This window comes from Biomphalaria glabrata, chromosome 4 (genome assembly GCF_947242115.1).
Source record: "Biomphalaria glabrata chromosome 4, xgBioGlab47.1, whole genome shotgun sequence".
NCBI lineage: Eukaryota > Metazoa > Mollusca > Gastropoda > Planorbidae > Biomphalaria > Biomphalaria glabrata.
Window position 1 is genome coordinate 6,750,594 of NC_074714.1, and position 21,116 is coordinate 6,771,709.

Sequence of the window (21,116 nt, forward strand, 5' to 3'; positions counted from 1 at the left end):
TAATAGTTACAATTAAGATAGAGCCATTGTTTGTCTAATATAGGCCTAATGGCTGTCTGTGTCAGCTCTGTTATGATTGTTGGTGAAGACATAGGTGTGCAAGATGGAGGTGGGGCTGGGCAGGCCATGTAGCAGTTGACCTCTGGATGGTGTAATGGCTAGTTTGCTTAGCAGAGTTGCCACTAGGTCATACTGGGGGGTGACTGGTTTCCTGGTCAGTGCAGTCTCTTATTTTGTTACAATTAATTCACCATTTTATCTCACCAAAGATTTGGTCTCTAGTGCCACCTTTGTATATGTCATCTATATGCTTCAGCTACTTAATCTGCCTGTTGTAATAGTGTGTTTACTGATGAGAACCTATTTCAAATATTGCAATACAGAACAGTAGATCATTGTACCTATCTATCTTCCTAAATGCTTCCAAACTAAGGCACCAAGTTGGCTTTTTTTTTCTTCCCTTAAGTATAATGCCTGACCTGATATACACCCAGATTTAGACCTTCCAGTTAGCAGACCATTAATCAACCATGTAGACAAAATGCCCTTATCATCACAATTAAATTTTTTAAAAAATGTAACTATAAGAAAAACAAACGGAATTGTTTCTTTACTTCTTTGTTCGGTTGGGGTTGCTGGGGAACCAGGTAGACAGTATTGCACTCAGATTTTGACGGATTTCTGAACCATAGACTTCTTTACCATTCTGAAATGTTAGAGAAATGAGAAAAACATGGCTGTTAGTTCAAGATATTACACCTGAATACGGAAGATAATGTCATTAATGATAACAAGGTATTATTTTATTAAAATGATAATTTTAAAAAAACTTATTTTTAGGTTCATTTGTTATAACAATTTTTGACAGATTTGGTTAAAATGTGTATTTTTTTGTTTGTTGGTTGGTTAAGAGAGATCTCATGGATTAATTTTCTTTTTAAATTTTTATAAATAACCTTTTGTGAATGCTCAGATGGAGTTACCTCAAGGCTAGACAAAAGCTAAAATGATTTTGTGAGTTATGTCCCTTTAACCACAAAAAAAAAAAAAAAAGATGACTTGCAGGGGAGGACGGGTGTATAGACCAGTGAATGTCCAACCTAATTCGATCTGCGGGCCATATGACCGAAAATGTACAAAACGAAATGAAATGGACCTAAAACTAGTTTATTAGAAACTTCTGCTGCTAGTATTTAAAGTAATTAATGGGAAATTTGAAGTTTATCATTCTTTAAGCGTCGCAAACTGGCTTCATTTCTCTACTTAAAATGTGAGCAACATTGTAAATAGCTTTACCAACGACTCAAATTCTCTTCTTTTGTTGGTAAATATGCCTATCGATCCTTCAGGGTTAGTTTAATAATCTTTCATTCGCGGCTCAAACTAAGAATGTTTTATAATCCGTTTCTATGTTGTTGTGCTTTAAAACAGCCACACTTTACAACAACAAATATGTTGGTTTATTATCATGTTCCACAAACAAAAAGTAATCATCCATTCACTTTTCCTGGTAGATTCTAAATTCAGAGTCTATTTTTAGTTTCTTCGGCTCCCCGATGGCATAACCTACACATTTTAATTGTCAAGGTACCAAATCCATCAGAGAAAAAGTCGTAGCCCTAAAGTTGCTAAAGAAACATTTTTCAAACTTTAAAAAAAAAAGGCAGGGGGCATTTTCTACACTTTGTACCGACGTTTCGGCGAGCCGGATAAAACCACGTCAAGAGCAGGATCTGGCCCACGGACCGTATTTTGGGCATCACTGGAATAGACAAAACAACATATATCCTATAAGTTTGTTTGCTGTATTTTCCGTGTATATATATATTTTTTTAAGTAATGTACGAATAACGCATAATGTACGGATAACGCAGTCTTCCAGAGTCTGCCGCTTGGTACAAGCGTTCCATTAAGAGACTTTTCCAACCAAGGTGCCACTTTGAGGTCGAGGGGGAGCTGGACTTATCGTACCGTATCGTGTGATTGTCAAAAGAGTTGAGCAAAAGGCTCTTCGAACTCTAGGCGTGTAAGCCTGCTTGAACAAAGCGCTATATCTGGAAGAGGTCCAAGTCAATGTCTATGAAAAAGATTGCTATTTCCGATGTATCTCGCACATCGGGCGCATGATGGCCGAAGGCCGAGCACACCGGGAACCCCCGCCATTTTCATATGTTTTACCAAGCTAACCGTGCAGGGCATGCCATTAGTGTTCCCTTGAGGAACGGCGCACGGATTATCGACAGGGACGTGGAAGCTCTCTTTCAACTCAGCACTGTGCAATGAGAAAGCTCTCGCATTCCCTTGGACACTCCCACAGGAGTTTTGTTTTGCTATTCATTTAGTCTAACCACTTCCTCTAGTGATCGTTTCCACCCGAGTGCCACGTTGAGGCAGAATAGCCGTATCAGAAATTCCTTTCGTAACAAACAACATACGCATGACCGTGCCCTGTGTAGATAAGGAAACTTTTAAGTCAACAAACAAGTCAGCACGCTATTAAAGTAGTCGATTACACAATACCAAATGTCTGCTTCCTTGGGCCATGTACTGAAGTGAAGATAGCGGGTCTTTGGTTTTGTCTACAATTGTGTACTAGATGGCTCCTATTAACATTTAGTTGGTCAACATATTCTATGTTTCCCAAGTTGACTAGATATAAAAGAAGGAAGACAAGTCACCGTACAGACCCCACAATCCTCGTGTAAGCCAACTACGCAGGTGTATAGCACTTGGAGGATACGTCACGTCTCCTAATGTATTTCAGTCAAACACACACAGAACACTATGTTTCAACTCAGCTGACACGAGTCACGTGACTTACTTTGCATATTTTCAAATTGTTCTGCGGAGTCTTGATGAGGGACCAGAGGGCGTGTTTCATTCTGTGCTTGTTTCTGAAAGTAACAACGTACAATCGATGAAAACAAAACAAAAAATACAGTCTGTATCCACAGAGGTCATAACATTCTAAATAAATATAACAACCTTTACAGAGCCTCATCACCACACTTTTTACATAAACTACAGACCAAATATGGGAATCGAGAGTATTAACTATTCAGTAACAGTTCCAATCAAAACTCTTTTTTTTTTTTTTTAAACTTCACACACAAACTGAAGTTGTGTTATAACCAGTACTACACACAATTAACTTTGAAAATGTTTGTTTATTGATTAAAACTGGTGATACGAGATGTTAAAGGTATGATGTGACTGATTTGATCCCTAAAGTCAGTTAGGCCTACATTCAATGGATATGTCTCTCAAGGTTGTTCTTTCAACCAGTATATACCAGTAGCTAGGAGAGAGGTAAGCATGCATATACTATACTATTCAACACACTCGACTGTTGTGTAGTCTTAATAAACTGAATACAACCATCAGCGCGACAATGAACATATGCTAACAGCCGAACAAGCACTCAGTCGGAGATTTTAACTCGGCGTCATCGAAATAGGAATTTGATTGATACCAATACATCCCAAACACGCGCACATCTTTAGTATTGCTATTAATAATTAACTATGCTCTCTGCAGATTAAAAAAAAAACGAAAATGAGGGAGGGGGGTGTACATATTAACTTTTCTATTCAATATATAACCTTTATTCTTAGCTATCTCTTCATCGGAGTATTTTCACTTAGCCAAGCTTTTCATTAGTTGTTTAATGTAGCGGGAAGGGGGGTAGATTTGCAGGCACACAATGATAGAACCACTGGGTACAGAGCACATAGAAGAACCTTGTTTTCCACCTTGTAGGTCATCTCTGACGTAGGAGACCGCTGACATTCACAGCAACCGAAGCTCATTAATTATGGTAGGTCTAAATATAGCAGTGAGACATTTGCACAGCGGCGACACACTGGGAGACGCTTCGATCAAAGGATTGTCGGTGACAGGGAGTCAAGGGCGTTTCGAAAACACGCACTAACGCCACCATGACAAGAGTCACGCAGGCCTGGCTCAGCACACAGGCAATTACACCGTGGCCCAGATTACCAGGCGATTACACACTAGCGCATATGTGCATGTCACACAAGTACATACCTCTGGTTGTGTAGTGGGGGGTGTGTGTTCTAGGTTGGTATCAGCAAGGCGAGGGGAGAGGTTGAAGATATAACATTTACACCATTAAATGTTTAATGATCGAATTTCGGTCTAATGATCCAAATTATCACTGGACGCTATATTGTGATATATTGCTATAATGAGAAGCAGACATTAATCCCCACTGCAAGATCCAGAGTACATTTCAGGACGACATACATTGGTAGCCTTGTCCACTTGGAACTCAACGAGCAGCTAATGATAAATAAAGACTTTCACAAAATAGTGTAAAGAAAACAATGAACAAAAACAAAAAAAAAATAGCTTGAAGTCAACTTGGGAAAACAAATAGAATTACAGTTTCTGATCTGTTCATTATTTTGTTCCCAAGCATGACGTTCTGACTCTGAGGCACAATTTGTTCGTAAACTGATTTTATTTGATAGCACTTATAGTCAAGAGTTTTTATTTATTTAGTAATAAACGGACAATGGCTTCATAAGCCATAATTTATTCTAGATCTAGATTCGAACTGCAGCGTCGATTGTCATCACTTCTGTCGTAAGCAGCACCAGCAGCCATGGTGAGTAGTTCCACCTCGCGCTAAATATAAGTTTAAGACTCTATATTGCACCCCGCTAGTGTCAACAGTCTGAGCCTGACTCAGTCTGGCAACAGGTCGATACTACAAAGAACTTGTCACACAGTCGACTACGTTGTAAAGTTCCTGTCCTTTGGGAAGCGGATATGAAATGGTCACGTGGAATGTCACGCGCTAAGCCGTCATGTGCAGGGAGGTCCAGCAGACGAGTACAATATATGTTAGGTTTATGGTTTTCAGCGTTAGCTGCTGAACTGCAAGTCCCAGGTTTGAGATTTTTTAACAAGATGGTTTAAGTTTCCATTCACAGTTGCAGTAGGTAATAAATATAAATAAAGATTTTCAACCATTATCTTCATTCATCGTAGCCCTCATGCAATGAAACCTTCAACTAATGCAGCAATGTTTTTGTTTTGTCACAGACGTTTTGAAAATAACTAGGAGAAGAAAAAACAAACTTTAACATGTCCATGTATGTGAAATACAGAAGAGATCATTTTGGAGAACTACGCTTTGATATTTCATTGCAACACTGATATGTAACAACAGCTCGGAAAGTCATCATCGCTATTTATAGATACTGGATTCCTGTTGTTACACCAGCAGTTTTGTCACTTGGCTGGCGTCGCCTAGTGACCAAATCAAATGAAAACAATATGAAACGAAAAGAAAAAAATGGGGAGTGTGTGTGTGTGTTTATATAAATGTGAGTTAAAAAAAAAGAAAGTGACACACACAGGCGTGATGGTAAAGATAGTAAGCAGAATCTTGTATTATTTTGGGACTCGAAGATAACGCCTTATCCACTATCTTGCTATCACATAGCTCGCCCTGAACCAAGCCCCTGTTTAGACCAGAGCAGAAGACAACCTGTCATTGTTCTCAGGTCGAAACACGAATGGAGTCCTAGGGCCATGAAGAATACACCGTTCAATACCAAGTGTTAGTAACTAAGAGATAGGTCGCTGTTACAGACTAGACGCTAGACACAAACTAAAGTTTACTACTACAGCCAGAGGAGGGGGGAGTTCAAAGGCGAAAGAATCAAAGAGACATTTACCGGCAAGGTGAAGGACGAAAAGAAGGTTTTGTTTGAACCTGATAGATCTTCGTGTATATAGGACAAATCCAGGTGTTAGGCAGGGTGTCAGTGTCACACTGGTGATAACAAACCCGTCACTACTGATCTAGTGACTTCAAAATGTAGGGACGAGGCAACCAGCCGTACGATAGTGCAACACACCTGAAGTGTGTGTCATAAGATAGAGCAGCACACCTGAAGTGTGTGTCATAAGATAGAGCAGCACACCTAAAGTGTGTCATAATACAGAGCAGCACACCTGAAGTGTGTGTGTGTGTCATAAGATAGAGCAGCACACCTTAAGTGTGTGTCATAAGATAGAGCAGCACACCTGAAGTGTGTGTCATAAGATAGAGCAGCACACCTGAAGTGTGTGTCATAAGACAGAGCAGCACACCTGAAGTGTGTGTCATAAGATAGAGCAGCACACCTGAAGTGTGTGTCATAAGATAGAGCAGCACACCTAAAGTGTGTCATAATACAGAGCAGCACACCTGAAGTGTGTGTGTCATAAGACAGAGCACATGATCAAACAGGGCGACACATAAACACGCACGCGTGTTGCCATTTTAACCCACATATCTACAACACATGGCAATGAAATGTGTTATCTTGAGTTGATCTTCGAATGTTATAGATTGGCTCTGCGGGTCGATACAGAGGGCATTCAAAACTGAGGTCATTACCTGAGTGCCCCTACACAGCAACAAGACAACACAAAATTGAAGTGGCATAAACAGAGCTACGACCTCGCACAGTGAACACGCAGAGAAACAGCTGTTCATTCTAAGGAATTCACCGCAAGCAAAAATGCATCAAATATTGACATAACACAGCTCTCACATCCTCAATTGCGATATTAAACTATAACGGAGCATACATTATTGATGAATCACTCCATGTGAAAAAAAATGTTAGTGTTTACATCTAGGTCCATAGTCTTATCTTATATAATACAGACGTTACTTCAAAAAAGAAGATGATTAGTCGGAGCATTCAATGTTAGAACATGCATCTGGAGTCAAACTTTAACAGTCCGTAGACCACCACTGTATTGACTGAGATCATAGAGACCTAGGAATGACCCTTTCGTAAGCCCTTCGGCCTGTACACAGAACATACTCCCTGATTGACTTGAGGTCAAATCCAGGCCAGATTTTAGGAAGTGGAGGCCCTGGAGAGATTCTTTGCTATGACGCCAACCTTCTTCAATAGACATGCGTTAAATAATGGTAATGGTAATGCATCAAATACAATTAGTACGGAAATAAAGAGACTACTTTTAAATGTAATCTCATATCCCTTATTTTCTAACAGTTACTTATTACTTATATTTGTAAACTGTGGAGGCCTGGTTTTAATACAAGGGGTGGGGGTGGGGTGGGGCTATGGGTGTGGACTTTCAAAGTTTACTTCTCGTTCCACGGCTTTCAGATTTGGCCAGGTGTTCACATCCTGAACTATTTCTATCAACCTGTGTTAAGCTTGAAATGTGTCTTTGTCAATGTTTATGTCACGCCAGGGGCGTGGTTCTAGGAACCTGAACACCAATAGAGCCAGGTTTTTAAATAGCCGGATAAATCATTTCGCACATAAATAGCCATACAAAAAAAAAAACAAACAACAAAAACCAAACAACTAGGCTTGAAGTGACGAGACTGTCCCTAAAACTAAACCTGTCCAACGTCTACAGCCCAAGGTCAGGCAACATTCTGGAAAGACGTGTCTGGGATTATTGTCTTCCGTTGAGCGAACAAGAAAAACTCGCACGCCTTTTGGGGCTCCCCTTGGGGCCGATGAAGGCGTAGCATCTTAACATCCAAGGACAGTGGTGACGTCCTAACCCCCCCCCCTCCCACCAGACGTTGTCTCTTAAGTTACTGGCGTCAGTACTTGGTTCTCTATTGCAGCGTAGTTTAATTCTTTTTGTGTGTTGGGGGGGGGGGGGAGGCTAGATCAATTTTTGGCATGTTGCAAACATCTTAAAGAGCATGCGGCAAAGAAAACCAAATTCATGGGTCACGTCGCTTAACAAGACAGCTGCACACTGACAGGGACGAACTGAACTCTAAACCAAGGATATCTAGATGTCGGGGGGGGGGGGGGGGGAAATCGTGTCCAGACACTAACATGGAAAACAAAACCAAAAAAGAGAATACTCATGCCGATGGCCGGGGAACGAAAAAAAGAAAGGTGGGGGGGGGGGAAGAAGGACGGTAGACATCAGTACTTCCTATGGTAGTTTTCTACATACATGTGCTGTCGGTTAAGTCTCATTTTTGGTATAGTTTCATTAATCCAATGGTGTTCACATGATGAACTGAACAGTTTTGATCTAACAGTGTTTTTTTTTCGGGGGGGGGGGGGATAAATCTGACTTCCGAAAGCCTATGGAAAAAAAAAAAAAAAACGACAAGCAAATCGGAGATTCTAAGATCAAGAACACAAATTGAAATGTAACAACGAGACTTCGTAGCGTTAGGTTTTTAAATCAAGCATAAGTGGAGAAACTAGAAAACACTTGTTTTCTTCGAGAAGGAAAGAGAATTTAATTAAAAAAACAACAACTTGAAAACAATATTGAAATGTTTTGAAAAGAGGGAAAGGAAAGAGAAAGTGTGCTGGGTTGTGTTCTGTTCTGTCTGTCGCTAATATCGCCTATTGCCAGGAAGCTGTGAAATGTCACACCGACTTGTAGCTGACAAGCGAAACATGCCAATGTCATCATCAAGCAAGGTCGTGGGGGGGGGGCAGGGCTTGTGTACACGCTGCTGGCCAAAGTTTGCTTGAGTTTGTAGGCAGGGTGTGTGTGTGGTGGTGGTCAAAGGTCAGGCTGTGAAGATAAACTTTGCGAATGGCTATCACAAGAATGAAAGTTATATCCTTTATGGCCTGGTTAGTGGACAAGTGTTTCAGGAACATTCTCTGTGGCCGAACATTCAACAAAGGCTGACGATTTAGGTCATGGCAAGCATAATGATATATCCCAGACATTTTATTTTATTTATGTATAAGCTTGTCTCCGAGTTCTAAAAGTCTGGAGGAGTGCAGTAGTTCTCTCAACCCATTTCTTATCCTCTCTGTTCAAATCCGTTTGATTGTTAAAGAGCTGAGCCGAAGGCTCTTCAAGCTCTAGGCGTGTAAGCCTGCTTGAACAACCGTTCTGTCTGGAAGAGATCCAAGTCAATGCCTATGTAAAGCATTACTATTTCCGATATATCTGGCACTCCGGGTGCATGGACTAGAATGCATGGCCGAAGGCCGAGTACACTGGGAACCTCTGCTATTTTCCCACGTTGTACCAAGCTAACGGTGCAGGACTCGCCATTAGTGTAACGGTCCCTTAAGGAACAGCGCATGGATTATCGACAGGGACGTGGAAGCTCTCTTTCAACTCCGCACCGTGCAATGAGAAAGCTCTCACTTCCACAGGAGTTTTGTTTTGCTATTCATTTAGCCTAATCACTTCCTCTAGTTTCCACCCGAGTGTTGAGGCAAAATAGCGTACCCGGGCTGTTCAAATCCACCAATGTCTGTAGTCCACCAGTGCTCACGCGAATCTCTACAGCTGTCTATGCCCAACACTGCGTCATTCCCCGTGGCCCAAGTCTAACTAACACACACACACATTTGAATGAGTTCAGTAAATAAACACACACACACACACACACACATATTTGAATGCGTCCAGTAAATAAACAAACACACACACACATAACGTCGAGTTCATTGTTCAATGGTTCGAGCCATCGCAACACATACTAAAGTAATCGATTACACACATCTAAAATGGCTGCTCGAGCCATTGCAACACATATTAAAGTAATCTAAAATGGCTGCTCGAGCCATTGTTAAAGTAATCGATTACACACACATCTATACTGGACGTAATGTCAATAATTAATTCCATTTGCTTTTTGTCACTAATTTAGCCTCATGGAAATGCCATGGACACACGCAGGTGTAACGTGAAACGAAGGAGAAAGACTACAGAAGGAAAAACAACTCTTGTCCTATCACTCTTCTATTTCTAGACACAGAAACAAGAACATATCAAACACGCCGTCCGAGCATTTGAACTGACAGTAGATATAATATTTGCAGACGACCTGAGAAATGAGTCATTCCAATATTTTATGTAGCCTTATATATACAATGGCCTCCTTCAGTCGTCGAACGACTATGGTTCATCTCAGAAGCACACTCAGAGCCCTATTTTTACATAAACCATCATGGATGACCCACAATAAATAAATTACTCGACCAAAATATACAAATAAATCATGCCATTGTAGTACCCAAAACATATTGTAAACCTAAAATTTATTGAACAAAAAAATAGAACGGGGGGGGGGGGGCGAGAGCTGACCATGTAGATCTAGACTTGCAAGAGTCCTGGACTTCACTCTTAAGACAATTATAAAGATGTGAGAAAACGAATTAGTGATTTGTTTTTTTACAGAGAGAATGAGATCTCATTACTAACATATCCCTTGTGGTCTATACAAAGGGGAACTTTATTTTACTTTGCTACCATATCCCATTCGCTTCGTGTAAAAGAGCTTGTATTTCCGATATGTTACCTTGCACATGTCACCTGATATTAGTGACATATTAAGGAAGTTCGCAAGTGTTCTATTCACTGACGTGGTTATTGAGAATGGGAATTTTTTTTTTTTTTTACAACTTTACTACGCTCCCCTTCCAGTCCAACGGGTTTTCTGAACTTGACAAAGAAGTTATTAATAACACAATCACAGTGAGTCAATGGTGAGAATCCTCGCGCAAGGAAAAATGTAACGTCGTCAGTGATTGGCTGGGCCGGAGGAGGAAATTTAGACTAGTGCTTAGCATTTGTGCTGAATATCCTGTGCTAAAAATAGAAACAAAAAATCGGGTCATCGCCCATCAGGGTGAGGCTCTGTCAGGGAGCAACGTAGAAGAATGCTAAAAAGGGAAAAAAAAATAAGTCAAAACTAGCGAAGTAAACAAATTATTGCCGTCGTACAGATTGAACCGACGAAATGGGATGTGTTGCAACACAGAGAACTTGTGCGCTGAAGAAATATGCATCTCAACTAAGTCAGTTCAACTTCATCACAACACATTGAGATATGGACACACTTTGTATCTTTTGTTCCAAATGTGTTGATAATTATAGAAGGGAAGCTGTTGAGCAAACGCTTGCCAGATGGCGTGAACTCGATCTATATACTACCTAGTCAGTAAGTTGATCCCACATTTACAGTGTGCATCCCTTGGGGGATAGAGACTTGATGTGTACTGCAGGAACAAGGCTAGGCTACCAATATAGCAACATGTCCCTGCAGGCTTTATTTGATGGCCGCTAGATTCTGATCAGGACCTGAATCGACATTTTTTTTTGTTTAAACGAAAAGGTTACGGGGTCAATATATGTCAGAGGAGAGGAAGTGTCACGAAGATTTGAGATACATACATAGATCTACTATCTTAACTGATGTGAGGTCAGTAGTGGCGTATCTAGGTTGTGGGGGGATGGGAGAATTTGAAAATCCCCAAAATGAGTGTTTTTTTTTTACATCAAAAATTAAATATTACGTAAAATGCAGGGGCCCCCTAAGAGGTCAAGCCTCTCGGGCCCACTAACGATGGAAAATTCTTAGCTACGTCCCTGTTGTGTAGAAGGGGAGGGAGTCCTGCAAAGGTGTAGGTGTCTTGTGATGAACTATTCATTACAGAGATTGAGACAATACTTTCGCAGTGTTACTTCTTGGAGAAGAAATTCAAACATGCCATATTTCAGCGTTAAAGCACTACCATTATCCGTAGCATCTACACCAGCGATGCTCAACCTTTTATGCTAAGCGACCCCTTGTTACAATCCCCCACTCTGCCGCGACCCCCACCCACACAGCAATAGAAGAATAGACAATAACAATCCATATTTTCGATGGTTTTAGGCGACCCCTTGCAAATCGTCAATTGACCCCCAAGGGGGTCGCGACCCACAGGTAACCCCTGATCTACACCGACAGAAGCAATCCCAATAACAAAAGAATTCAACGATTATATGAGGTAAATAAGTGAACACATATTTTATATCATACGTTCGTTGTATCAAACTGGGCAATATATACAGTATATCGAACTAAATGGCTAAGTGAAACCGGTCAATCAACACACTCCATTCGAACTAACACTAGTGGACCGGGAACAATGGTCACAAAGAGTGCTAGAGTTAGACCTTCCATTATCACTTGTCATTCGGTCATCAGATAGCTTCCTTTATCACCTCGTTCTCCTATCACGACACCGCCACCATTAGTGACAATTAGCTAGATGTACAAACTTGGCACACATGGGATTTGGAACGATATATCGTTGTCGACGCACTAATGGTCCGGATCTGTGAGACAAAGTGTGAAGCGACATGTGTATTTCAGTCTTGTACTGCTACACTTGATGGCATCAGATGGAATAGATTCTAGCTCTGGTTCACTACGACGCATGATTCCAAGTACAGACGTGTTTTTGTCTCTCTACGTCTGCTCCCGCTTCTTCCCCCCCACCTTTTTTTTTCATACCGCGCTCTCCCACACACACCCACCCATCTCCCACCAAATATGGTGGCATCATTACCGACGGTAAATCAACCTACATTAGGCACCAGCCGCAAAGTAACCGAGTCAAAGACTGTAAGAAACGAGACTTGCCCGAGAGGTGGCGCTGTTACAGTTCTGTCACAAATAACAGTTGTTTTAATTGGGGGGGGGGGGGGCCTTCTTAAAAGATAGGGGACGCAACCATTAAAAATAAAATACAAACTTATCTCCCCTCTCTCGTAAAGTAATAATCAGTATGTTACATAGAATGCCTCGATCACGCACTTTATTGTAACCGTAACCATATACCAACTTCAAGTGTATTGACGTATCTCGCTCCATTCCCTGCCCCTGCCTAGTGAAACGCCTTTGTGTGTTATGAGCTGAACTCGGCAGTCTTTGTTTCTCTCGCCCAGACACCTGACCTGGTCGAAGCTTTGAACACCTGCCGCCTGGTTTAGTCCCGTTATGCTCCTTCACTCCTCCCCCAGCCCCACCCTCTCCTTTACTCAGGGCTTTTGAAATGTCTTCTAGGTCAAGATGGCTGACAACCATTCTTAAATGACAGCCTATTGGAAATCCACAATCCCTGCCAGGGTGAATTAGGCTGCCCTCATCTGCCCCGCCTCTTCGTTGTTTGATCTAATGAAGATTAGGCACGGGCTTGCACTGAGCCTGATGAATGTACTGAGTACTTCAAAATCTGCTCAACAACAAAGCGATATTCATACATGCATTTATCACTCGTTTCAAGCCACAAGACAAGCTGAAAGTATATAAATATGGGCTGTCCTACAAAAGGGGAGGGTTCGAATCTTGTCTGGCAGCAGATCGGGAATCCCCTCCACCCATTTCAACAACGTTATTGTCAAAACCAGCACTGTTAATATCGGGGTTTGGTCGTGATGTGATATCTGAATTATTATTTTTAAAATCCACCTATACCTTTTATACACGCCATGCCAGGCATTAAATCAAAATATAATTGTAAATGTTCGACATGAATAGTAACAAAAAGCCCTGTACTATTGGTCGTCTGCTAGCACGAGCAATCCTTCCATTGGGACAAGTCTAATCCGCCTAGGACACATTTATAAGTACAATAATAACATGACCAGTCCAAACGAGTTCTAGGGATTCCATCTTCGTGTCACCCACCATACAGCTGCAGCTAATAGCTTTGGGTGGCAGTCACCACTGTCAGGAGACAAAAAAAGAAGTGGCACAAAGCCCGCGTGACACATCGTCTGGAGACACGTCACCCAGCCGTACAGCGTCGCGTGGTAACCAGACGAAACGAAAACAGACATTGTTATCTTCCAGCAGTCGCGCAACCAAGGGCGGCGCTGCCAAGAGGGGTTCTAACTTGGCGCACGTGTATTCTAAAAGAGTGAGCTGCGATTCGCTTGTAACTTACCCCCCCCCCCCCTTTTTCTTTTTAAAATGATACATTAGAGTAGATAATAATTATACAGAAACAGATACAAACAAGAATGGAATGCCAAGATTATATGAGGTAAATAAGAGAACATGTATTTTAAATCATACATTAAATGTAGACGCTGAAGTAATCTTGCAAACTAGTGGGGAGGAAAAGCTTCCAAAATCAAAATACATTATCAACACACACATGAACACACACGCTCTCGGCAGTAATCCTACACATAAACAGACTAGAAGATGGCCAATCACCAACAAGGATTGGGAGCGTGGTGAGAAAGAGATAACACGAGAGAAAAAAGGGGGGGTGTGAGAACAGCGCGCGTGGGTTGAAAGGATTAGTTTTTCCTTCTCATCGACCTCGACCTTTCGCCATTCATATGCCACTCGGATTCTTACCTCCCCTGAAGCATACACACACACACACACACATTTCAATAAGAGGGAGTGAGAAAGTTTTAGCGTAGATATGTCTACACATAACTTGATGACGCAAATAGCTTCTGAGTGGCGAAGCGCCGAAATAACGCAAACACGCATGACATGCAAACATACGCAAATGTTATTGGGGCCTAACGTTTTCACATCTCGTTATGCGGTACATCCGTGAAGAGCAGACACAATCGAGAGACACTGACACACCTCGATAACCCCGCTACTTTTATAACATGAAACAATAGCTCTATTGTTAGACTAGCCGAACAGGACAAGACGATTTACAAAACTTCACAAAACAAGAGAGATTTTTTTATAAATACCCAGACACATTTATGTACACACACACAAACTTTCATCTTAATAAGGATGTGGGGGCTTCAATTGAGAGAGGCCTATCTAACCGGTTAGGGTAAACTTCCCTAACCACCCCCCAATAAAAACTGGCATATGGGGTAGAAGTACCTCAACATGTTTCTCTCTCTCTACTCACACACACACAAACACACATATATATACAGGGCTTTTTTGTGACGGTAAGCACCGGTACAGCGTATCGGCACCTTTTTGAAAAAAATAATACTTATATATATATATATGAAGGAGAAACAGGAAGAAGTTTCAGTTGGTCACATTTCGCTGCCAATTATTCAGTTAAGACTGGGAGAAAGGTTTTTGGTTGTAATCTTCTGAATTATTTGTTTCCATGGTGATGCAAATGTCATGACACTCAAATGTTGCTATAATAAAACAACATCACGATCTACCACCCGGGCTCCATATGTCATCCCTGACATCCACTCCCTGGATGTCATGTCAATAAATGGAACATACTGACATTACAACATCGACCCCCCCCCCCTTTCATATTACGGACAGACCCATAAACATTAAACTGATGCTCTAATCTCTTAAGGAACACTGATGCCCCTACTATTTTTTTTTCTCTTTCCCAAACAAACAAACATCTTTCGTCTCCTGTCCATACCTGTTCACGTAGGCGACCTCACGCGATTGTCAACTGCTACACTGGAGGGTGTCGGAGGAGTCATAGCCCTGACGTGTATTTAGCCGTTAGCCAGAGTCAACATCAGAAGAAGAGCAGCACACAGTGTTGGAAGAGTCATGACGTTCTTAATAATTGTGTTGACATAGAAGCATTAGAGATCTGCGTCTAGTGTAACAGGATTAGGTCTGCCTGGACCCTAATAGAACGATCGATGTATTGGAGTTGAACTGCAGTATTGATTTAGTCGTCCGTTCTGAGCACTAGAACACGACTGTGCAACATTCGACACTTGTCCGTAACTCAAGGACTATAAAACAAGTCTCTGAAGAGACAGGTGCCCCCCCCCCCCCTCTCCGGACAACGGGCTAAGAAATAGTGTTCAAACTGATATTGTTCTATTTCAGTCCTTGAAGAGTTTCGTAACAAAACAAGTTCGATAACAGCATTGAAGTCTAATTATCGAATTAACACTTGAGACCGACGAGCGGTATTTTAGAGGGGCGGGGGGAACAATTACAGTCATGCATTTTAAAAACAAAACTTTTTTCCCCTTCTATCCCCTCATGCATTTGATGAATCATTTCTTTGCGCTACACAGTTATTAACAGCTTCCTAGTCTACGAGGTTACCACATGACCAACACAATGACCGAGGTTACCACATGACCATCACAACAATCAAGGTTACCACATGACCATCACAACAATCAAGGTTACCACATGACCATCACAACTATTGAGGTTACCACATGACCATCACAACTATCGTTATCACATGACAATCACAACTATGGAGGTTACCACATGACCATCACAACTATTGAGGTTACCACATGACCATCACAACTACAACTACTGAGGTTACCACATGACCATCACAACTACAACTACTGAGGTTACCACATGACCATTACAACAACTGAGGTTACCACATGACCATCACAACAATCGCTTAATTGTAACATAATTCGCAATCATTAATTTCCAGGATTTGAACCGGAGAAGTTCGGAATGGGAACAACCAACAACCAAAATAAAAGTACCGTATTACAAAACAAAAATGTTTACTAATTTAGTTTCCCTGTCAATATCTAGACATTCTAACTAGTTTCCTTCATGCTTTGTTCCGTGTTGCCTAAACATTAGGTCGCTGCTGAAACCGGATGGGCATTTGTCAACCCCACAAAATTCCCACTTAACTCTGGCCAGTCCCTCCCCCCCCCCTCTCTGCACAGCCAGGTCACGGGATCCAACTAGCAAGTTACAAATGTAACTTCTTGTAAAAGATATATGTACTACCAGAGATCTTTTTACATCCGGGCAACAAAGAATACTGCGTCTAAAAGAATGAAGGTTAATTATAACATACATTTAATGGCTTGACTTCCCTTAACAAAAAAGGTTTAATACGGCAATTAGAGGACAAGTGAAGTTACTGAAGTGAAACTGAAAGTAGTCGAAACCAAGTACGCAATAGCGTCCTTTGAGTGGTCCATTCCTCTATGACCCTAACTGCCCTAAGTAGCCTACTACAGATCTATGTCACAAGTGGGTTAACTCTCCCTATTTTGGTGTAATAGTAAACATGATAGTAAGCGCTGTAGCACGATTGCGTAGGAGACAGTGGCTATATTTAGAATCAGACGTCAGAAGGACTCGGCACAAAGAAGGCAAGCGAGGCAGTGTTTTGCTGGAAGGGGCTGTGCAGCGGTGCATGCAGGCGTGTAGCTGTTTAATAGGCTTAAAAAAGGAGGGATGTAATTTTTTTTTTTAATATGGCGCGAGGGTGAGGAAACTGTTTCTATTTTTGGTCGTGATCTCGGTCACGCATGACACAAACGTCACTGCTTGACAAAAGGGCAGGTAACTCGTCATCCGATGGCTGAAATAGAACACAAACCGGAAAGATGGACACGGTATAATTACACAGCTACACACTGCACATAAACAGTGAGAGATGGGGGGGGGGGGGCTGACGCGTGACGTCGGGTCAAAGTTAAAAATAGCAACATGGTCAGTCTAACGTAACTCTGCTGTCCTGTCGACTCTCCCATAGAGCCCGCTCTCTTTATAGATCAAGTACAACATACAGCTGTTTTGAAAAGCAAAGAACCAGAAACGAAAGGGTGCTATTTGCTCAGTTGCTGCCCTTAGGCTGTACTATTTCTTAGCGTTGAACGAACTGATCCAAAGCAAACTGTTTTCTGGACGCCAAGTAGTAGCGTACATACTAAATACACACACACACACACACATTAACAGTTATCTTCTGCGTTCTTATTGTCATGTTTAAGGTTCAGATAAATAGTGCAATATCTGATATGAACTGCGCAGTGGTTTAAAAAAAAACCAATATAGTTTGTCTTCTACAGGGGTGTTTGGGGCCAGCGTCTTCGGACCTCTTGATAAAGTCAGCAGTTTTGGAGGACATTCTCTGGTGATACTTCAGTTTCCGGAATATGTGAGTCAACTTCCGTTAAGTCCAGTTCTGAGGTGAAAAATTAGACGTTGATCGTGTCGGGATTACTCGGGATAGCCTTTTTTTTTTTTTTTAGATAGAATTAACAAAAGCCTAGATCTAATAACTGACGGTTTCTTTTCAAATATAGTGGTCAAGAAAAAGGTGGAGGGCAGATGATGAAAAAGACTCACATGGTATCATGTGACCAGCACAACGACAAATCGATTCTATTTTTAGAATCTCGCGTTTTAAAAGGGATTTGAATTCCAGAACGTAAGTTATGAACTTCTAAATGTTCAAATGTTCTATCCAAAGAAGCAATAACAAAAACAAAAGTACATTTTCTGAAGAAACAAAAAATCCTTCCAGATCAATATTGCTGTCCGAAAATTCTGACAGGAAGGTTGATGTATACAGACACAGGGTTTCGTTCCTCCTTCCTGTACGGTGAAGACAGATTTCAGTGACGTAAGGTTTGGGATTGCGTTTCAGTGCTCGGAGTACAGACTGGCATCATAAAGGACAATCACATCACTCAAGAGCAAACATTCAATTAAGCTACTGGCAGAAAGAGAGGGGAAAAAATACATTGACTCGTTTATTTTGTTGTTTTCAATGAAGAATCAGGGGGGGGGGAGACCTTTGATATCATTGTTGAGCTGGAAGTTTTGTTACACTGGTCGAAATGAAAACGTCACTAAAACATGTCGTTACGTTCTGTAAAGCCTGGTGTACATCTGGAGTGACTCAGACCCACAATACATACACAGGGCAGGAGATCAAGACCAGAACACAGTGAGCGCCTCCATTTAAGAGTGAGCATAGTTAAAGATTGACCCATCGTTTGCTGAGCATGTCAAACTACTTGTCCTGCATGGTCCCAAAACTGAAGATGATGAAGAGAGTTAATGAGATGCCGCCATGGACTGTCCACTCCATTCCTGTCACGAGCCAAGTGGAACATGTCTCGGTTCTAGATGACCGGAAGTCTAACCATTCTAGCACATTCAAAGACAGCCTCACACAAACACACCTACACAACGATGACTTGAACTTAAAAAAAAAAAAGTACCAAATACACACTCTACACACGGAACATATCCAGTGCACATAACACATCTCATTTGTTTCTTCGCCCTAATTTCACTCCTACACGCTGTCAGGTCAGGTTTTATTTATAATGCTCAGTGACATTGCCAAAGTCACGCAAAGGGATGTAACCTGTTTTGTTGTTGTTTTTTTTTTTTTTTTGGGGGGGGGGGGGAAGGGATACAAATAATACAATGAGAATTAAAAGTAAACAAAAGTAGATGAATGTTTAATTATTACAGCCTTTACTCCGCACCTGGTCTGCACTGACTTTTATACCAACGGTCAATCCTCTCCTGTCGTACAACGTAGCCTGAGTGTGTATGTGTGTGTGACAATGCACTTGTGTCACAATGTATTTGTATGTGTGTGTGTCACATTGTACTTGAATATATCCCTGTCACGAGTGAATGTACTTTGTGCAGCCAGTGTGTGTGTGTACTCGTTTAGTCCTTAACGACATGGGATACTAATGTAGGCAGGCAACATTAGACACCATGTCATGACATGTGGCAGCCCAGGGCACGCCGTGACACCGACAACAGGTGTATTTTGGGGCTGGCAACAAGAAGCTCCACTAAATGTTTTGTTGTTTGCAGCTTAACTAGAAGGACAAAAAAATAAACAACACACTTCAGTGCGACACTGATGCAGACGTTAAGAGACAGAATTACTGAGCAGAAAGACGGCTGCGAGAAGAAATGGAGATGAACATTTGGAGGCCAACGCTAAGAACGAAAACTAAAATTGAGACCACACAAAAATTGAAATAGAATGAATTAATAAATGAGAAAGAAGAAAGGGAGATAAAAGCAGCACAAACTTAATAGCTATGTACGTTGGCAAATATCAGTCGAGTGCAGTAAGCTAGGTAATGTGACCTAGATAAACAAGGCAGTATTTTTTTTTCCAGCTGCTACACCTAGGTCAAGGACAAACCTCCTGCCTGCTTAGATAAACAGAAAAAAACAACAGTATCGATAAAAATGTCAACCACGAAAAGACCACATAAACTAAATGTATATTTTTGACTACTCTCTGCGTGATTCTAATATATCCATACATGTATTTCAGCATAAAAACCTCCTCACAAAATGGGTCTATACGAGTCTGGCCTTAGATCAATTGTTAAGACAAATGATGTTACCTTCCAATCTTGAGTTAGATAAGTAATATGACATCAAAGGCATGCATTTATATTGATAGTTATTTCAGTATAATACAGATAACGATGTTATCCTTACATTATGGTGATGAAAAGAAATGATTGAAAACAGCCCATCTTCTGGTTGGTGTCTAAATCAACAGCACATGTTGGGCTTCAAGTGTACTCACTTATGAAATAGCGCTGGTCAAAGCTTACTACAAAGCTTACAATCTGTTGTGAATTATAAGGGCTGCAACCACACCTTACGGGTACTCTGGAATATACATGTCGACATAAGGTATCTAGTTTAATAATAAGGCTTGTCCTCGAGATGAAGGGGGAAGGGGGAGAAGACCTAGCTATGACCTTAATATTTTGCCAGACCCAGCGCAGACGTAGCATTTGTCTGCCGGTGGTCAGTCTAGGTTTTCCATTCGCCGTCTACATCTGTCTCAGACAGTAGATTTGTTTAAGTCTCAAATGTGTATCCGCGAACTTTGAACTCTTCGTCTCGTTTTGCAGCCGCCTGCTTTCAGGTTGTCACTTGTATGTCCGTTAAAGCGAGCTGCCATTGGTCTCTAAAGCGTGTTCAGGGGAGCACCTCTGTTATGCCGACCACCTTTCAGCTCACAGAACAAGTCGACTGCCTTTGGCATAGGTCGTCCTCCATACGGGATGTGACCTGTGACTTGCCAAGCGTAGCTGTCGAACAATAAGCAGTCCATCTACTCTGTCCGTGCCGGCTTTCGCTAGAACACCGCTGTTTGTAGTGTGATCCATCTACTTTGTCCATACGAGACTATACGTGATAACGAGCGATTGGCCCACACAGCCCACAGGTTGTGACGTTGCAGGTCAGTGTCCAGGCCTTCTGTAACGATTGGTCTCGGTCCATACGGACATTCGCAAGAACATCGCTGTTTGTAGTTTGGTCTTGTCCATGATGGAGCGCAAACATCTTTGGTGTAGCGTTCAAGAAGTCTTAGTTGCTTTCGTTATAGTAATCATGTCTCAGATCCATATAGAAGGGATGAAAGAACCAGTACTTGTTAGACATTGATTTTTGTAGACAGACGGAGCAATTTATACTCGTATAGAGGTCGGTGGTATTTCTCTAATAAAATCCCCACCTATATTTAAAAAAAAAAATCATTATTCAAAATAGTTTCACAATAATTTAGGTCCACTGGTTTGATCAACGGTTGAAGGTTTTGGGACTTTGT

The 21,116-nt window shown here is 41.5% G+C and overlaps 1 protein-coding gene across 2 annotated transcripts in view; it reads right to left on the bottom strand.

Moving 5' to 3' along the window:
• Positions 1-21,116, bottom strand: part of LOC106056602 (inositol-pentakisphosphate 2-kinase-like) — an 85,793-nt gene that overhangs the window by 15,119 nt on the left and 49,558 nt on the right. For both annotated transcript variants that reach the window (XM_013213418.2, XM_013213417.2), the window contains exons 8-9: positions 2,822-2,894; positions 615-706 (exon numbers count right to left, since the gene is read on the bottom strand). In XM_013213418.2, the coding sequence (XP_013068872.2) occupies positions 615-706; positions 2,822-2,894 (165 nt within the window). The remainder of the gene's footprint in view (positions 1-614; positions 707-2,821; positions 2,895-21,116) is intronic.